This window comes from Oryx dammah, unplaced genomic scaffold, assembly GCF_014754425.2.
Source record: "Oryx dammah isolate SB20612 unplaced genomic scaffold, SCBI_Odam_1.1 HiC_scaffold_28, whole genome shotgun sequence".
In the NCBI taxonomy this organism is placed as follows: domain Eukaryota; kingdom Metazoa; phylum Chordata; class Mammalia; order Artiodactyla; family Bovidae; genus Oryx; species Oryx dammah.
Window position 1 is genome coordinate 118,021,949 of NW_024070212.1, and position 19,097 is coordinate 118,041,045.

The 19,097-nt window shown below is 53.8% G+C and overlaps 1 protein-coding gene across 1 annotated transcript in view; it reads left to right on the forward strand.

Moving 5' to 3' along the window:
* Positions 1 to 18,185, forward strand: part of SEPTIN2 (septin 2) — a 27,718-nt gene extending 9,533 nt beyond the window's left edge. The window contains exons 4-13 of the mRNA XM_040232028.1: positions 6,663 to 6,749; positions 7,424 to 7,547; positions 8,552 to 8,686; positions 8,786 to 8,903; positions 10,849 to 10,950; positions 11,568 to 11,713; positions 12,178 to 12,261; positions 13,067 to 13,124; positions 13,922 to 14,024; positions 16,336 to 18,185. Coding sequence (XP_040087962.1) covers positions 6,663 to 6,749; positions 7,424 to 7,547; positions 8,552 to 8,686; positions 8,786 to 8,903; positions 10,849 to 10,950; positions 11,568 to 11,713; positions 12,178 to 12,261; positions 13,067 to 13,124; positions 13,922 to 14,023 — 956 coding nt within the window. The 3' untranslated portion in view covers position 14,024; positions 16,336 to 18,185. The remainder of the gene's footprint in view (positions 1 to 6,662; positions 6,750 to 7,423; positions 7,548 to 8,551; positions 8,687 to 8,785; positions 8,904 to 10,848; positions 10,951 to 11,567; positions 11,714 to 12,177; positions 12,262 to 13,066; positions 13,125 to 13,921; positions 14,025 to 16,335) is intronic.
* The last annotated feature ends 912 nt before the right edge of the window (positions 18,186 to 19,097 follow it).

A 19,097-nucleotide genomic window follows, 5' to 3' on the forward strand; every position in this document is an offset into this window, starting at 1 on the left:
CTGGCGACGCGTTTGAGGAGCAGCGACTGGCGACGCGTTTGAGGAGCGTGATTACATGGTGGGGGTGACCGCGCGGACTCAGGTTTCTAGTAGGAGAGAGACGCACTGCAGCCTGTGACACAGGTCCTTTGCTTCGTTCAAGTCAGACCGTTACTTGTATTACTGGCCCTGATGGAATAACTCGGGTTGACAGACTTTCTGCAAAGGGTCAGACAGTGAGTATTGAAGGCTCTGTGAGCCTCACAGCTTTTGGTGAAGCTGTTTTGTTTACGAGCTAGTGGGCTGGATTTCCTGGAGCACTGTAGTTTGCTGAATCCTGAAATAACTATACCAGACCAGTCCTCCTGGTGGAATAACCAGATGGCTGGGCAAGATGCATGAAACAGCCCTTTTAAGACTTTGAACAGGAATGCAGGACTTGGATCCTTGAGAGGAGGAAAAAATTATATGAACTGTAAAGTCATCCCAACTTGCTGCCAGCCACCTGCCCTTTCCCAGGGGGGAGTGAACCAGAGCAGGTGGTCTTGGCTGAGGAAGACCACAGTTCGGGGGCTGAGGTGCCCTGGCAGAGTTCCGGAGACAAGGCCGCCTCCCTCCGCGTGTCTGCGGGGGGCTCCCTCTCGGCCTGGGGCTCCCTCTTGCCTGGGGCTGCACAGTGGTCCGCGTGGGGGTAGAGGGTGGGGAGCTTCCGGAAGTCCGGTAAAACACAGCCACCAGGAAGGAGTGGAGCAGAGCTGGAGGCTGCCTGGAGAGGCATCGGGAGGCAGTGGGGTTCAGCCAGCCGGGGGCGAGAGCACCTGCGACGCTGAGTGGAGCTGGAGGCCGCCCAGAGAGGCAACCGGGAGGCAGTGGGGTTCAGCTAGCCGGGGCGAGAGCGCCCGAGACGCTGAGCGGAGCCCTCGCGTGGGAGCAGGGGTAAACTCGCGTAGAGGCTGGTCTACACCCTCCCTATAAAAACTTCTAAATGAACCTTAAAAGGATCAAGTTTATTTACAAATGATCCAACTACTTGCCGGACAAAGCCTATGACTTACTAAAGAAGGACATCAGTGTCTGGACATGTGCAGCCTAGCGCACAGTGCTGAGCACCCGGCAAAAAGCTGTTGAATTTGCAGAGAAGGAAGAAGAAAGTAGCCCATAACCAGGAGAGAGATCAAGCAGTGGAAATAGATCCAGAAAAGAAGAAAATGGAACTTGTAAAGATTAAAGTATATACAGCACCTGAGATGAAAAATTTTCTGATGGGCTTAACAGATTATTCACTGCAGAAGAAAGGGGATAATGGAAAGCATCCAAAGAACCAGGCAGAATAAATATAAAAGTGCACCAGGACCCAGGATCAGAAGGTGAAAACCACTAATAAATGGGACAATCTTACAGGTAGCCAGAAAAAAGAAAAACCGTACACACAAAGGGTCAGAGGTAAGAAAGATCACTGACAGCTCATCGGGACTGACGTAGACCCTGCAGAAGGACTGTTGGAAGCTCTTAAAAACAGCCGAGAGTTCTGTGTTCATCAAAAATCACCCTTAAAAACGGAAGTTGGAAAGATAAGATAAAGACATTTTCTTGTAAGTTAGTGGAAAGAGTTGATGAGCATCAGACTACTCCATAAGAGAGATGAAGTTTTCAGGTTAGCGGAGGAAGGGGAGCGTTGGGAATGGCAGGTGGGGTTGGTAAGTGAGACTGTCTGTTTTTTGTTTCTTTCAGAGATAATCGATAGTGTGAAACGTGCACGGGTCAGATGAGCAGGATCACACAGCGGGCTGGGGGTGGATAAAAGCCTGTGGCTGTGAGCTTCCATGATGGGTGAGGTGACAGAAAGTGCTCGAAAGGGAGACGCTGAGTTAACTGTGCATGCTGTGAACCTCAGAGCGGCCACTGGGAAAATGAAGATCTGGCTGGCAGCCAGTAGTTTTGTTAAAACAGAATGTAAACAAGTATTTAGTCCAAAAGAGAGTGGAGAAAGATGAAAGCGTAGATAAGTCGAGAAGCAGGGCAGCCTCCGGGGGCATGAGCGCAGCCCCGGTGGCGTGTGCACATGGACGGCGAGTGAGAGGCGGGGCTGCGGACGGCGGTCCCGCGGTGCCAGGAAGGCCCTTCTGTGCAGAAGCCAGCGAGACGTAAAGGAGCCGGGCCTCATCACGCATGCCCCAGTCGTAAGAAAGCCGAGGTGCTTTCGTTCCTGTCAGACAGAGCAGACTCTAAGTCTGCCCCCGAGGAATCCCGAACGTGAGGAACGTCATATCTTAACGAGAAAGGGGTCTGTTCAGAGTGGCACCATCTTAAATATGCCTGATGCAGGATCTGAGGAGAGAGATATGAACAAGAGTTTCCAGCACTCCTCACAGTAGCTGAGGAAGCAAATAGAAAGTCGGTCGTGTAGAATGTTTAAATTATACCATCCAACTATGGCGCGGCTGCCAGGACTGCTGAACAGCTGCAGGGCAGACGCCCTGTGAATGCACATGGAGCGCTCAGCAGAGACGCTGTCCGAGGAGAGTGCCAGGCCAAGCGCTGCCATTACAGGTGGCTGGAGACGCAGACTGGCCCCTCGGGAGTGCCGACGTGATACCTTACTGCGGTGGTCACGAGTCCTGTGCTGTGAAGTCGCTCGCTGTGCTCGGTTCCAGCGCGATGCGGTGTATGTGTGTTCTTCAGCAGGTGTCATGCTGTGCAACCATGCAGCTTGTGGGGCAGCGGGCCCACTCGGAGCCTTCCTCTGCCACACATTGGAACAATAGCGAAAACCGCCTCCGTTTACATGTGAACTGGCTGAGAAATCAAAAGTACCACACCAGACGAGCCCCTGAGCCCGAGGTGGGAAAGCGGGCCTCGGCAGGGTGCAGCTTGCGCATTGCTGTGAGCAGGGGTGCTGCCTGGCGGCGGCCTATGACAAACAGCTAGCTGGGTGCCGTGGGAGTGCTCCTTGGGCTGGTTCTGCTGGCTGGACTTGGCTTCTCATCACCTGTAAGAAAGTGTGAGGTTTGTATTATGTGGAAATTGTTCCCTAATATATCCGTTGTGTTGGAACAGATTTTCAGTTTCAAAGCAAATGTCTATACAAGACTGATTGTACTTCCTAAACAAAGGGGGTTTTATTGCAGGAATGCATGGTTTAAGATGGGAAAGCAGTCACTGGTTCTGAAGGGGAAATACCTGTAGTTAGCAGCACTCTCACTGATACAAAACTGAGAGAAGTAAACTCTCCTTAATTACAAATGATGTATTTGTGTATATTAAAATCATAAGAAAACTACATAGCTACTAGATCAAAATAGCAAGGTTGCAGGTTCCCAGTGAGTATATAAAAACCAGCTTTATTTCTGTATGTTACCAACAAGTAGTTTAAAAACAAACTTAAAAATATAATGTCAAAGGCAATTACATTAATAAAATCTTTTTAAAAGACAGTACCATTTACAGTAATATAAGAGGTACATGCTGCTGCTGCTGCTGCTAAGTCGCTTCAGTCGTGTCCAACTCTGCGAGCCCATAGATGGGGCTCCCCCGTCCCTGGGATTCTCTAGGTAAAAACACTGGAGTGGGTTGCCATTTCCTCCTCCAACATACTGCTTAGGGATAACAGAACGTTAACGTGTGCAGGACCTACACTGCCAGTGTGCAAGCGCTGCCAGGAAAAACCAGGGAAAGGCTGAGGAAGGGTGAACCCTCACCCCTGCCCTGGTGCGCTGGGCTCTGCGGGTGTCCACCTTCCCCAGATGGGTCCGTAGAGTCAGTACAGTCCCAGCCAAAATTGCAGGAGCTTCTGACAACAGGAATTAACCATTTGATTCTAAAATGCAGTTGCAAATGCAGAGAGCCCAGGATATGACAGCAACAGTCTGATTTCCAGCACCCACACAGTGTAAGGCAGGCGTAGAGGCACTCAGCTCACCGTGGACAAAGGCACCAAGGAGATCTGGCAGGGGCACAGGTTAGTCTTCACAAACAGTGCCGAACGAACTGAATGATTGGCAGAAAATGAACTCCAACCTCTGCTTCATACTGAGCATCACCTGTTCACTCAACCAGTTGTTCACCTAGTTGGAAAGCTATCAAAGGTTTATGACTTCGGAGTAGCAGATTGCTTAGGACATGAGGAACACTGATCACAAAAGGAAATGATACATTGTGCTTCATTCAAGATTTGCTTTCCTCAGAAGGCAGTGATACGAAAGTGGGCCATAGGCCAAGAAAGCGCTTGTAGTGTATGACACAGGACTTCCATCTGGAATATGAAAGCCCTCCGCAGGCTCAGTAAGAAGACGAGCGACCCGGTTACAAAGAGAGTCAAAAGATGTGGACCGATGCTTCACAGGAATGAGCAGATCGCTGGCAAATGCACGAGGGGGTCGTCTTCTCGGGTCACGGTAAAGCGCCCCTAAAACCACAACCGGGTGGTCCCGCCCACCCCTCAGATGGCTGCTGCGCTGGCCGGGGGGTGGGGCAGCTGGAGCCGCCTCGCTGCGGGCGCGGCGCTCAGGCCTGGGCTTGCTTCACCGCCGCGTGCTCCCAGGTGTGTGACCAGGAGGAGTGATGGCACATTGCAGACTGGTTGAGTGCTTGGGTCCGCTTCTCTGGACACATGCAGGCATCGGCCCAGCACCCTATGGGTTGTATCCGCTCGCGGAACATCGCTCGACAGTACGGAGAAATGGGCTACCAGTAGGGGCGGTGGCAACAAGCAGCCTCTGGAGCGTGTGCTGCGCAAGAGCCGGAGAGCACAGTGCGTCCTGTGCTTTGCGTTCAGGTGTGTGGGTGGCGATGTCACGCTGGCCCACACCTCGTGTGTGTGTCTTGTCTGCCCGTCTCCAGGTACCTGTTAGGGAAACTCCCAGCAGGGCTGGGTGTGCTCAGAGGTCAGCCCGGGGCGGCCTCTCCTGCTGAGCTGATGAGCAGGCTGTGGATGTCACTCCAAAGTGACTCTCAGGGAAACAGTCACTTACGCCCGTAAAGCTGAGCCTCATGGTTTGGAGTCGGCCATCTCTGCTCAGACGCCTTTGCTGAGTTGTCTCCGGGTCTGGGTCCCCTTTCAGCTGGCTTACTCAGAGCTGTCGCTACTCTGTTGGTAACAGGGTGGCTTTGTTTGTCCGTCACCTCCCCTGCTGGACTGCAGAGCCCCATGGGGGCAGGGACTTACCGTGGTGTCCCCATCTGCGCCTGGGCAGGCGCTCGGAGAGGGCTTGGCGCATACTGGTCAAGGCCTCTGCACCTGTAGTGAACGAGCATCGCTGGACACTTTACTAAAAGGGTAACTTACCGCGAGAGCATGTATTTGGTCATAGTCTCACTCTCTCAGATTTGGAAAGGTTCAAGATGTGATTCTGGTTTTGCCCCTTTAATGTTACTTCTATGAAAACTGCACTCTAGTTAAAGTACAGTCCGAATTACGTGTCTGCCAATTTCAGATTCAATTTTTTGTTCTTGATATTCCCAGAGGTAATTTTCAAATCAGATGTGTGCTCCTTCCCTGACTCTGCAGGACAGAACAGAGAGGGGGTGGAGCTGAGCTGCCCAGGGGCAGTCAGACCAACACATACAAAACTGAGCCTTAGGTGATGACCTCCAGCAAAGTGGTGGGGTCTGGTGGCTCTTCCTTGGAATACACATTTCAATTTCTTGGTGTTCTGCATCTTCTTTGAAGTTAAGGTTCAGATATTCAGAATACGTAGTTAGTGGTTGAAGAGGAATGTTTTAATTTTTTTTAATTGTTTGTTTTAATTGAAGGCTACTTTACAATATTGAAGAGCAGTTTCTAACCCACTCACTGCTTGGGGGAACGTGTGCTACCTGCCGTGGGGGTGACACCCACAGAGGAGCGGGAAGCGGCCTGCCCTGCCTGTGGTGGCCACCAGCGGCGGGGGGGGGGGGGGGCTTGTGAGTGAAACAGGAAGGGGGAGGGGGCCCTGCTCCCACCTGGCTGGCCAGCTGGTCACGTGACCAGTCACGTGACGGGAGTCTTGGGTGTCCCTGCATCCCCGCCCCCACAGCTCGGGAAACTGGGTGCCTTTGACATTGTTGTGTCTGTTCAGCTTTCTGAAATTTGGTAAGTCTAAAGGTTAGCAGAGCCCATACCTGAAAATCTGTGCATTCTGTTTATCAAAAAATAAGGAGCGACTTCAAGTCCATTCCACATATTTGGCAAGAGGTCAGGTGGAGTTGGGTTTCCCTTGTAGCTCAGTCAATAAAGAATCTGCCTGCAATGCAGGAGACTCTGGTTCGATTCCTGTGTCAGGAAGATCCCCTGGAGAAGGAAATGGCAACCCACTCCAGTATTCTTGTCTGGAAAATTCCATGGACAGAGGAGCCTGGAAGACTACAGCCCATGGCGGGGGTGGGGGGGGTCTCGGGTCCGATACAACTTAGCGACTAAACCACCACATACGGAATTATGGTCTTATGATTTCTCGGATTTCTCTGGATTCCAACTAAGGCCTTGCTCTGGACAGCAGCCGGAGCGTGCAGGCTAGTGACCTCAGAGCCCCTGTTCCCGTCAGTGGGACCAGGGTGGTTGTGCCAAATCCATTGTGGTCACACGGGACGCAGAGAAGGATGTTTGTGAGGTGCTTAGTCCAGGGCCAGGCCTCACGTCAGCACTCGGCAGGCTTGACTGTGTCGCACAGGCAACATCATGACATCACATTCCTTTTCATTTCAAGGTGAATCGGGGCTCGGAAAGTCGACGCTCATCAACAGCCTCTTTCTGACCGACCTCTACCCAGAAAGAGTCATCCCTGGAGCAGCAGGTACAGAAGTTCGCACGCTGCAGTGGCAGCTCTGCGGTTGGGACTGCAGGGCGCAGTCAGGGCCCTGTGCCTTGGCTCTGTTTGTTTGTGTGACTCTGGACACGGGCACAGCTGTCGAGGAGGGAAAGGGGTGCCACAGCTGGCATGCTGGGACGGCCCATGGCCCGTCTGTCCTGCACTTGGTTGCCTTGTCTACAGGGTGTAATAGTTCCTGCCTGTGTTATGTGTTTGATGAGGATCAAGTGAAAATGTTTGCTCATGAAAAAACCTGCATACAGAGAAAGTTTCTGTGGGCATGGGTGTCATCTGACCCCTTTCCCTCAGGTGTGTGTGTCCAGCACTGACCACTGGGCTTCGTGAGGCTGCTGAGTGGGCTGTGAATCCATCAGCCTGGGCCCTAGGCCCCCGCAAGGCTGCAGTCCCTGGGCAGTCTTTAAATGATTCGTTCATTGTTCTTCCTGTCCCAGGAAGAGAAGTTGCAATTTTCAATATTGACATTTTTTTTAACCTCACAGCAACCCTTTAATCTCAGCTACAATGTTTCTTTTGCTGACCCTGGGATCCTTTTTACACAATCTTCATGTTACCTTCTGAGAACTGTCCTTAAAGAGAAATAGCTACTTCTGAGTCACTTGTTTAATAATAGGAAAGTAACAAGGTTGCTTCTGTTTTAGAGAAAATTGAAAGAACTGTCCAGATTGAGGCTTCCACTGTTGAGATTGAAGAGCGCGGGGTGAAGCTGCGTCTGACGGTGGTGGACACCCCGGGCTACGGGGACGCCATCAACTGCAGGGACTGGTGCGTCCCCGGGGCCCTCGGTGCCGCGGCTGCGCCCCTGCCAAGCGTGTCTGCATGTGTTTCAGTCTGTCATGTCACTCACGGTCGCTGGGTCGGGGGCAGCTGTGTGTGACCGAATGATAAGGCGATTTAAACCATTCTCATTATGGCGTTTTTCATGAGGAATTTCCCAAGGAATGAGTATTTTCTCCTAAGAGCATTCTAGTGAGATCTGATATCACAAAGCCAGCCAAACAGCAAATGCTAACATCAATAAAGCACCTTGATTTGGACCATGGCTAGTGAACGAGGTATCACAGGAGTCTTCCTCCTTTGCATATTCAAGATGAGAGCTCTGAAGAGACTTGCTCCAGACAGTGTCTGTAGTTGGCTGCCTGTTGGCCACTTTGCACAGTAAGGAAGTGAGGAGGTGGACTGTGAGGGCAGTCTGGGCTGTGCCCCCTGGAGAGAGCACCACTTTCACTGTACAGCCTCTCTCGGTCCTAATCCTGCAAACCCAAGCAGCCTCCCAGCACTGACGGGGAGAGGGCGGGGGCAGGGGGCTCCCTCCTCCCCCTCCTCCTCCCTCTCCTCCTCCCTCCCTCCTCCCTCTCCTCCTCCCTCTCCTCCCTCTCCTCCCTCTCCCCCTCCCTCCCTACTCCCTCTCCTCCTCCCTCTCCTCCTCCCTCTCCTCCCTCCCTCCCTCCTCCCTCTCCTCCTCCTGGGGCTCCTCCCTGGCTCCTGCTGCCGCTGCTACAGCCCATCTGCGGGAGTCCTGCTGCCACTCCCGCGGCTCCCGGTGTCTCCTGTCGGCCAGTGCAGGCTCCAGGCTCCGTAACCTATCGCCTCCGGGCGCAGAGATGATTCTTGGCGCAGTTTCCAAAAGCCACTGTGTTGCCAAACCTAGGAGTCGGCTTTCCCTTTCCATCCTGCAGTTGGGTTAAGTCACATCTGCTAGAGGGGCGGGGGCTAGAGAAACGTGTTGGTCTTCGTCTCCCGTGATGGTTGGGGTTTGTGTCTCTCAGCTTTAAAACCATCATCTGCTACATCGACGAGCAGTTCGAGCGGTACCTGCACGACGAGAGCGGCCTCAACAGGCGGCACATCGTGGACAACAGGGTGCACTGCTGCTTTTACTTCATCTCGCCCTTCGGGCACGGGTGAGTGCCCGCCCGCGCCCGCGCGCCCCCGACCTCGTGCGCCGCTGTGAGAGGCGAGGCGCTCCTGACAAACGTTCTTCCCTTAAACGTGACTTGCAGACTGAAGCCGTTGGATGTCGCGTTCATGAAGGCGATCCACAACAAGGTCAATATTGTGCCTGTCATCGCGAAAGCCGACACGCTCACCCTGAAGGAGCGCGAGCGCCTGAAGAAAAGGGTGTGTGCTGGGCTCCCGGGGCGGGCCAGCCCAGCGGGCCTCCCGGGGTAGGGGGTAGGGGTGGGGGGTGGGGGGCGGCCACTGAGCAGGCCTCGCTGGTGCTGGTGCTGCCAGCATCAGCGCGTGTCTGTGTCTCACGGTCGTGTAAGCTTAGGAGGAAATGGTTGTGCGCTGTACTTGGAAAGAGTGTGTTTTCCTCAAATGAGTTGGTAACTGTCTGCCTCTCTGGAGCCTGGGTGTGGGCCTCCCCCGCACCCCGGGCCAGCTCGGGACCATTGCCGTGTTCAGGGTAGCTGTCTTCTGAGGCCTTCACCCGTCGCTGGTCCGAGTCTCTTCCAGGCACTTGAACCCCGTTGGTGCGTTTTCCCGGGGTTTAGAGCCTTGCTGCTCGATTGCGTTTCTTACCGACTCATAGATGCGCCTGTGTTTTTAGATGCTGAGTGCCTTGTAAAAGATTTCGCCTAGGGTGACGTTTGTGTCCTTGTGTTTCTCCTGGTGTCTTCTGTCAGCCTTCTCCTTTATTGTCTTAAATGCTGCGAGTTTTTTAGAAAACAGGCCCTTGGAAGAGTACCTGAGAACTTAGGCACTTTTGTCCCTGACAGTAAACAGTTGAGCAGCTCACACTTAAGGGGACTTCACCTTAATAGGCGATATATTTCAGACATGCAGTGGAGAGAGCTGTCAGGGTTAGAATGCTCTATATCCATCTCTGATGATGTGTGCAGAGCTCATAGGTCTTGATCTCAGAGTCTGAAATGAAATGAAATCTTGGGCTTTTCCAGTCCCCTCTTATCTGGCTTCTCTCCTGTGCCTGTCCACACGCTCCATTCCTTGTCTAAGAACGTCTGTCCCCAGACCTCTGTCCGCCCTCCCTCCCTGTCAAAACGGTCCCATGGTTCTTGTCGTCACCCAGACTGAGCACGCACGATTAGTGTTGATTTGTCACTTTCTTTCTTCTCTCTTCCAATTCTGGGTGGCCTAGTTACTAACTTTGCTCTGTCCTCATCCCCAGCATAAGCCTTGTCTTGCGGGACAGGGGACAGAGCAGCTTCCGGCTTCCTGCTCAGCTTCTCCATCTCAGCAGGGAGGCAGTGAGCCGTCTTGAGCAGACCAAGGTCAGCTTGCTAGGGCCAGGATGCAGGGAGGGCCTTTTCTTAGATCGTGACTTGGTGTGGACTGTGAATTCATCCGAGATCTTTGACCACGCAAGACCCTAGTCACATTAAGGAGGAACAAGTTTGGGAGCAGGTTTGAAGCAGAGCTGCTTCTTGCTGCCTTGCCCTGTGTTTTCTCTTCCGTTGAGAGCCCAGATTCTAGCGTGAGGGTAAGCAGAGGGCTAGCCTGCCCCAGACCTGGTGGATGTCCAGCACATGCGGGGGCTTGGGGGCTGGGTTTCTGGTAGACTGACGGGTGAATGCGTGCTAGCTTCCACCCCAGCCCAGTTTTTTTCCTCTAGGCAACTCTGCCACTTGGTTCAGCACTCTTGGCCTGTTAGATGAAATCGAAACCCTCGATCCCTTCCTGACACTGGGGAGTTGTCCACTTGTCAGCCCCAGTCACGCTCGGCCCTGCCTCCCAGCCCTCCTGGATTCCGTGTTGCCCTCCGGCCACTGGCAGGTGTCCCCCTGGCCCCTCCCGGCCCTGCCGAGCGGCCCCTTGCTGGGCTGCTTGCGTGCGGCGCCCTCTGCGGCTGCTCGGGGACGGCTGTCAGTCCATGGCCTCGGCAGGGTCGGGGGCTGCATTCCTGTTGTTCTGACCGGAGGACCCCTTGGAGTGCACGCCAGGCTTTCGAGTGGTTTGTAAGATCATTTGAAGATGGTTTTAATCAGTAGGGTTCTTTGTTGACATCTGGACAGCTCCGACGTGTCTCTCACGTGGGGCGTTAAACGGGACAGGAGCGGTACGCAGTCTGCTACAGTTGCTCCTGGTGCGGTCATTCTTTCAGATTCTGGATGAAATTGAGGAACACAGCATCAAAATCTATCACTTACCCGATGCAGAGTCCGACGAAGACGAGGACTTTAAAGAGCAGACTAGACTTCTCAAGGTAGGCGCTGTGTCTCCAGATGCCCAAGGCCAGTCACTCTTACTTTCCTGTGGTGGTTGCTATTTAGCCACTAAGTTGTGTGTGACTCTTTTGTGACGCCTTGGACTGTAGCCCACCAGGCTCCTCAGTCCCTGGGGTTTCCCAGACAAGAATACTGGAGTGGGTTGCCGCTTCCTCCTCCAGGGATCTTCCTGACCCCGGGGTTGAACCCAGGTCTCCTGCACTGACGGGCAGACCCTCTACCTCTAGTGCTGCCCGGGAAGCCCCGCTTCCTGCAGTCAGTGCCTCTGACGTGGAAGGAGCTGGCGGAGGGCCAGGTTTCTGGAGGCCTGACCTCTGGGCTTGCCCGGGCAGGCTCATTACACTAGTGGTTTGGCTCTTGGCATGCTTCGGCATAGCTGTCACCCGAGGCTTAGAACCCTTCCTGAAGGTTGAGCTCCGTATACCTGTCCCCCGTGGAGACGGCCGCCACTTGTAATTGTCCTGTGTGCCTTCGGCTTTGCAGTGAGCCCTGCAGTTGGCGGCAGTGTGCGCGTTCTCTGCTCACGTCCCTGTGTTTGCAGTGAAAGTTGGGGTTCCCCTTGCGGAGCCAGTCTACCCCATGTGTCTCTTTCTAGGCCAGCATCCCTTTCTCTGTGGTTGGATCCAATCAGCTGATTGAAGCCAAAGGCAAGAAGGTCAGAGGCCGCCTCTACCCCTGGGGCGTCGTGGAGGTGGAGAACCCGGAGCACAACGACTTTCTGAAGCTGAGGACGATGCTCATGTAAGCACCGTCTGTTCCCCGTGACGGCACCTGGCCTGGAGGGTGGGGCTTCTAATTGGGGGTCCCCTGCGCCCCTGCAGCGGGCAGTCCAGCTCTGTGTGGAGGCCTGCCCGCTCCTGACTGCCGCACACTGGCCTCTCCTGCCGGGGCCTGTGCTCCACCTCAGGCTCGGACACCCTGATGGTTTTCTCCGCGGGTAACAGTGACGGGCTCCCTCTGGTATAAGGTCACGCTTGTGGAGTCAGGAGCGTCTGAGCTGTGTGTTCTCCTGAGTCCCTTCGGAGGAGTGTGCTCTGGTTCAGGCAGCGCTCACCTCGCTGGCCCCCCCTCTGACCGTGGGCGGTGGTCTCCTGGGGGAGGTGCCCCGGGGTCTCGTTCCTGGCGTGTGCGGCGTGTGCCTGACCAGGTGTTCCCCGAGTGGCAGGCGCGCGCCGCCCAACCCCGGTGCGTCTCTTGTCTTGCAGCACTCACATGCAGGACCTCCAGGAGGTGACCCAGGACCTGCACTACGAGAACTTCCGGTCCGAGAGGCTCAAAAGAGGCGGCAGGTCATTGCCCAAGCTGTGCCGTCCCCTCTGCTCCCGTACCCAGCTCAGCTGGCCGCCAGCATCGCCGTTCGGTGTCCTGCCCAGAGCTATCTCCACATACTTGTTGCTAGTTTAATCGCTCGTGGGGCCGGGTGTGTTTTTGATCTGCTTTGCCTGTTAAAAGGCGTCTCTAATCATTTATATCAAGAACAGTTCTAGTAGAAAGGCCACAGGCTTGTGTTGGATCCTTTTTCCCTACAAGGTCCTTGGTACCCATGTATGAGGTGCACTTTGGAGACTACTTTAAGGTGGTGTTAATTTGGGGACCAGACGTTAAGGGATGTAGAGGCAGTGAGAGCATGTTGTCCGCGGACCGTCAGGCCGTGGTGCCGTGCAGCGGCCATGCGGAGCTGCGTCTGCAGGCTCAGAGGCCTCCACGCCCGCTTCTCTGCCTGGACACTTACAGCGTGTTCCTTTTACAGTAGTCTTTGTTCAGAACTTACCTTAGAAACCTACTCTTCAGATAAAATCTGCTATTTTTTGAGTGAAGTTGGAAGTGTTCCACCCACCCACCCCCCCAGCTTAGAGTAAGAAAAATGTCTTCAATTTTCCATTTTGTGTTTTCTTTTTGATCATTTTTTCTTTTCTTATTCATTCATGTTGTTAGTCTAAAAAATAGTAAGTCTATATGATTTCCAATAGATTTTTCTCAGAAATTGTATTTCTGAGAAGTTGTAAAGTGAAATTTTACTTTGGGTATCTCTCATCAGAAATGACCAGCCGTATTTGTCATAATATTATACTTGTAATTTCTTTCAACTCTTAGGAAAGTGGAAAATGAGGACATGAATAAAGACCAGATACTGCTGGAGAAGGAAGCTGAGGTAAGTAGAAAAGTACTGTAGTTTCTAACGTTCAATAGCAGTTTAATGGGAAAAGTTGGAAATAGAGTTTAGTAACATGGCTGATTGATATAAGGTTTAAAAAACAGCAGTTTTTTAACTGACAATATACACAGACAATGAAAATATAACAACAGAAATTGTCACTCACCGTCGTTAAGAAAAATTTAAGGAATACGTATGACTCACACAGGGGATGGAACTAGAGAAAGCTGCCCTGAGGAGTGTGTTCGGAGTTTGAACCGACAGGAAGCTCTAGGGGGAAGGGTGCAGGCGAGGACCGCGGCTTCTAGCGTGGCGTAGTCCCTGCAGAGCCTGCCTGCCAAGTGCCCCAGGGCCCATGACGGGGCGACCGCCCACCCTGGAGACCCGGTGTGGAGGCGCAGGGCGCTCGTGAGGGGATGGGGGGATGGCCCCCACGGGAGCGGCCGGACCTCGGGCCCCTCGGGGACGGTCACCATGGGATTCGGGCCCCTCGAGGACGGTCCCTGCGGGAGCAGCCAGGTCTCGGACCCCTCGGGGATGGTCCCCAAGGCGGGGCAGCAGCTGTTTCTAGCCTTTCTAGGTCAAACTCTCTCATGCTGTCTTTCCTTTCTTATTTCTTCCGTTTCTTGGTCATTATCATTTTTCATTTGAATTGCCTTTTCTTGTGTGCTCGGTGTTCTCTTGAGACCTTGGGTCTTTCACTGGCTGGTCAGAGTCAGCGCGAGTTAGCTCGTGGGGCTGCAGTCACGGCCCCGTGAGGGCCCCAGGCTCACGCGCCCCTCTCGCACCCACAGCTCCGCCGCATGCAGGAGATGATTGCGCGGATGCAGGCGCAGATGCAGCTGCAGCTGCAGGGTGGCGACGGTGACGGCGGGGTCCACGGGCACCACGTGTGAGGTAAGACCTGGCCTGGGCAGCGGCCGCAGGCCCCTGAAGGGAGGGTGGCTCCTGGGAGACCACAGCTTCCCACCCCCCATCTAGTGAAGGGCAGCCACGTTTTCTCAGCCTGGAAGCGTGGTCAGCAGCTGGAGTGGGAAGCCGATGGTCCTTCCTGTGTAGGGAAGGCCGCTCTTCCCTCCTGTGTCTCCTCCCACCTGGGTCACCTCACTCCTGCTCCCAGATGCCTGCGGGTCCCCACGCCTGCCACCTGGAGCTCACATCCGACCCCGCAGCATGGGGCTCAGTCCCAGACTGGGCACCAGTCTGCCCCCACCTCAGATGCCAGTCACAAGTTGAGGTTGTCAACTGCCCTCGGGGAGACTGGCTAGAGGTTAAAGGTTCCCATGCCACCCACACCCCTACAGGAAAATGTCCGACTTCCTAGATCACACTTATTAAGGGTAAAATTCCGTATACAGATGACAAGACCTACAGGGTGAGGCCTGAAACGAGTGCAGAGCTTCTGTCCCCGAGGAGCTGGGTCTATGACCTTCCCAGTAGCGGTGGATTCACCCCCGAGAACTCTCCAGACTCCTACTTTAGAGATTTAATATCTTAACAATAGAAGAAAAATTGTATATTAAAGTAGCTTTTGTTGGTCATACATTTGAAATTTATTAAGGCTCGAAGTATCTTCACAAAGAGAATTTTTTCCAGCGAAACTTTCCTGTGCTTCTTGCTAAGCTGCATGGACCCCTAGTGGGAGAGCAGGAAGCTCCCACGAGCTGCTGGGCGGCAGCGGCGCGCTCGCTGCTGGGTCGGGCGGCGTGACAGCGCGCAGTTTGCAGCTCCCGTGTGAGGCCCTGACAGACCCAGCTTGGCTCTCCTCCAGGGTCTGCTCTCGGAGGTGTACCCGAGTTTATTAGCAGCAGCTTTCACTCGAATCCGTTGAGGAATAGGACAACTCTGCGCTTGTTTCTTGGCCAGGAATCTCTTGATCCTAAAAGTCTTATGAGAACACGTGGTGAGGAGCAAACTCAACCGCATGTAGTATAGTGGAGGAAGGGGCCAAAGGGAATTTCATGTAATTGGCACAGCTCGGGCAGAGCAGAAGTAGAAGTGGGCTGAGGGGTCCCCTCGAGGGAGGCTGCTGGCCTGGCCCCTCACCGCAGCTCTGCCCTGACTGCTCGTCCTCGGCGGGTCCGGGAGTCTGGCCAGGCTGTGCTGCCTCTCTGCAGTGCCCTCTCCCTGCCCCTTGGACAGGGGACACTCAGAGCTGTCCAGGCAGTGGCTAACTAGCTCCAAGAGAAGGGAGCGGGAGGTAAAGTCAGAGCCCAGAGGAGGAGGAGTACGTGGAGTCGGGGTGGAGGCCGGCCCGCTTCCTGGAGGAGCTGCCTGGGGCCAGACAGTGCATGCCAGCCCAGGTCTAGGGAGAAGCCGGGATTTGGGCAAAGGGTCTCCAGTGTGGTTAACGGGCCTGGGACTGTAGCGGCATCACTCACGTGCTGTGACGACGTGAGCAGCTGCCGGCTAAGCTACCACATTGCAGGACCAGTGAGACAGAAGGTGAGGGGCCCTGAGGTTGGGCACCTGTCAGAGGTCTCCACAACACACAGCTGATGAAGGACCTGGGCGGGGCCAGGTTGGGGGTGCTGGTCACCAAATAAAGCCCTTGCCCTTGGTGGCTTATTGGGAGAGGTTTTAGTTGTGAAATCGCTGCACAGACACAAGTAGGCAGGAGGGTACAAGCACTCACTTTTAGAGGGAGCATCCAGGGGACCCACCTGGGTCAGGGGTGACTGCTTCTCCTTGGTCGTCGTATTGGAACCTTGGAAAGGTCCCAGGGGCCTTTCTGAGTGGGTGCGGAGGTTCCCGCTTCAGCAGGGAGCACGCTGGCGCTGTGGTCACACCCTGGGCAGCTGGTGGACCTTCTGATGCCGGGGGTGGTGCTGCCTGGGCAGGTGTGCGCCTGCCGGTAGGCGGTGGGAGGGAGAGGAGCCGCAGAGCGCCAGGGCTGCCCTGGGGCGGGAGGGAGCCAAGGCTGTTGGCTCACTTCTCTGTCCTGCCGCTCCTCTTTCTGAAGCTTTACGGAATTATGAGAATTCCACTTTGGGTACATAAAACCAGTACATTTCTGCATACTTTTCATCCCGGTTTCCAAGAACTTTGTAAGTGAGGTTTTGCCTTTAGTAGACACTGTGGTCCTCGGGGCCCACCGTCTGCTCAACCTTTGCCCTTCGTTATTACACAGAAAAATCCTGCTGGTTGTGGACTGAGTAGTGGGCAGGGCCTCACTCCCACATAAATGTCTTGTGTTTTGTCTTTCCAGGAAACACTTTGCAAGATAAATATTCCGATGAGTAACACGGCTGCGTGTTTTCAAGACTGTTGGGGGGGTGCCTGTCCACATTTCACAGTACCTGTGCCTAAGAATTTAATTTTTTTTTAAACTTTTCAATGTGTTATTTTGTATGAAGTACCGTAACATTTGCATTTCATTGTTATGTTATACTTTATATTTTGTGAAGTGAACTGTCCATTTTCCTTATTCTTCCACTTTAAGTAACCACTAACGCTAGAAATGATTCCCAGGGACCAGTCAGCACGTATAGTTAATAGTGGAATTTTGTTTGACTGGCCTGACCGACTAATCGTGATTTACTTCTAGAACATTCAGATTTCCAAGAACGTTCCTGTGCAGTAGAGACATGAACACAGAAGGATGAGCTGCCCGGGTACCAGGCCGTTTCTTAACAAGCCATGGCGCCTGCTTCCCTGCCTTGCTTTTGTTTGACCACAACATCCAAAACCAATTTTGCTGCTATAACTCCATACTGTTAATACATCTGCACATTATCTGTTTACCAGATGAAAAGGTATCTAATTAGATACATGTTTATAGTTAAATAGCTTTTTTACAAACAGGCTGTTAGGGGTGAATTTTTAAACAAGTCTTTGAATTATGAGGTCATTTTTTTAAACCACTGTGCAGAGAACTCAGCACAAACCACGTTCTATAGAGTTTGCCACGAAAACCCATGAGTGGCAGTTTCCATGTCACAGCTAAGATCCTTACCTGTGTGGTGAGAGTCAGTAAACTGTACTCAAGTAGATTTATAGCATAACTTTTTAAGGGAAATTAACAGTTGATCTGTGCAGAAGCCTGCCGTTTTGGCAGCCTTGGCGTGTTTTCTGTGACTGCAGTGTGGAAGATGCGTCTGGGCAGCGCCATCACGGTTCCCAGCTCAGTTCTGGTTTGGCTTCACTTGGACTGCTCCCGTTCTCAATGGTTTTCAGGCAGATAGCAGTGTGTGGCCTGTCCCGTCCATTTTTAGCTGCCGTGGTTTCCTTCCTTACATGTTACACAGACTTGTCCACAGGTGGCTTGAGAGTGAAGGCTCTTTCAGACTTGCTCTGTGGGCTGGCTGACGGTGCCACCGTGGGTGCCGCACTGGCTGGTTTCCTTGCCCTGCGGTTGATCAGCCCCCAGAAGTGACACACGGGAGCAGACTGGAGGGAGTGGGCGCCGGCTCAGCGTGCTCACCCCACTGGAGCACGGGGGCTGACGCGGAGACGCGCCGCGCTCCAGGGCTGAGGCCACCCGGGAGGGAAGGGGGCGGGCGGCGGCTCAGCGTGCTCATCCCACTGGAGCACGGGGGCTGACGCGGAGACGCGCCGCGCTCCAGGGCTGAGGCCACCCGGGAGGGAAGGGGGTGGCGGCAGCGTTGGCCAGGTATGCTGCAGAAGGCCGTCTAGTGCTTTCCCGACGGCCCTTCACTGCTGCCTGACGGAGCGGTCAGGAGCTACAGGTTTGGGTGCAGTGTACAGGTTTTACCAAGAAGTGTTCCATTTTGGCATTTATCAACTACGCTAGTAAAAGCTGTTTTTTAGAAGGGGGTGGGGTGGCAGTGCTTGAAAGTGGTAGACAATAAGGCCAATATAGTCTAGTGCCAGCTGCCACCTAATGGATGCGTGGGTGTGGGTGGACCTACACTTTCAAATTCCCTTCTGTTTTGCTGCCCCAATCTAAATACTTTTGCTAATAGATAATTGCTCTTTAGTTACTAAGAGATAAAACTTTACCTATAAAAATGTATTTTGAAAACTTATTTTACACAGCAATTTTGTATCCACTGAAACTAACCTTTCACCAGTAAAGCACTATTGTTTAGATATTAAGTGAGTAGTTCTCATTATTGGCTCTTTGCAAGGTAAAGGTGTAAGATCTCGGAAACACTGAGAAAGTTCTGCATTTCCTGTGTATAAGAAATGGGGAGGAATTATTCGCATGAACATCAGTACATAACAGCTCTGTACTGGCGATCCCAGCTGGAAAGGAGGAGCCACGAAGCCTGGAAAGAAAAGATTTACAGGGGAACTGATAAAAAGGAGCTCTAATGAGAGCTCGATGATGTCTGCCCTCCGGGTAGAAAACGTGAGAGAAGCAAGATCTCATTCACGGTAGGGACAGTGACTGACCAGGAGGAATGCTGGAAACCTGACCTGGGGGTGGCATCCGGTCCCCTGGCCCCTCCACCCAGGACCGCCTGGGTCCCTTTCCTTCTGTAGTTCTCTCCAGGCCCGTCCCTCCCTCGGTGTTCCTTCCCGCTTACGCTCTACAGCGTCTACTGGGTCCCCCGCCGCTCTGACCAGGGTCTCCCTGCGTGGCCTCCCTGGCAGTGTGCACCTGTCGGGGTTCTGTGCCTCGGGGGAGGGGGGGGACGGGTGCGGGGTTCTGCGCTGGGGGCCGGTTAGAGAAAAAAACCCGGCGGAAACAGCGGGGGCAAGAGTGCCCTTCCGAGGCAGCCTCGCGGAAAGCAAATATGAGATGTGCCCGGAGGCCAACCAACCGGGATTCTCCAGGATGGTTCGGGACTTACTCCCTAGATAGCCGCGCGGGGGCGCTCCTGGCCTGCCCGCGGGGACCGCGGAGGGGGCAGGACCGGGGCAAGTTGAGCCGGATCTCCAAGAATGCACAGGAGCTCACTCAACTGCTCGAAGAAGGGGCGTGTGCTGCAAATCGTGGGCCTGGGGCCTCCGGAGATGGTGCCACGTTTCCATTCCCCGGTGGGGGACCGCGAAGGCTAGGGG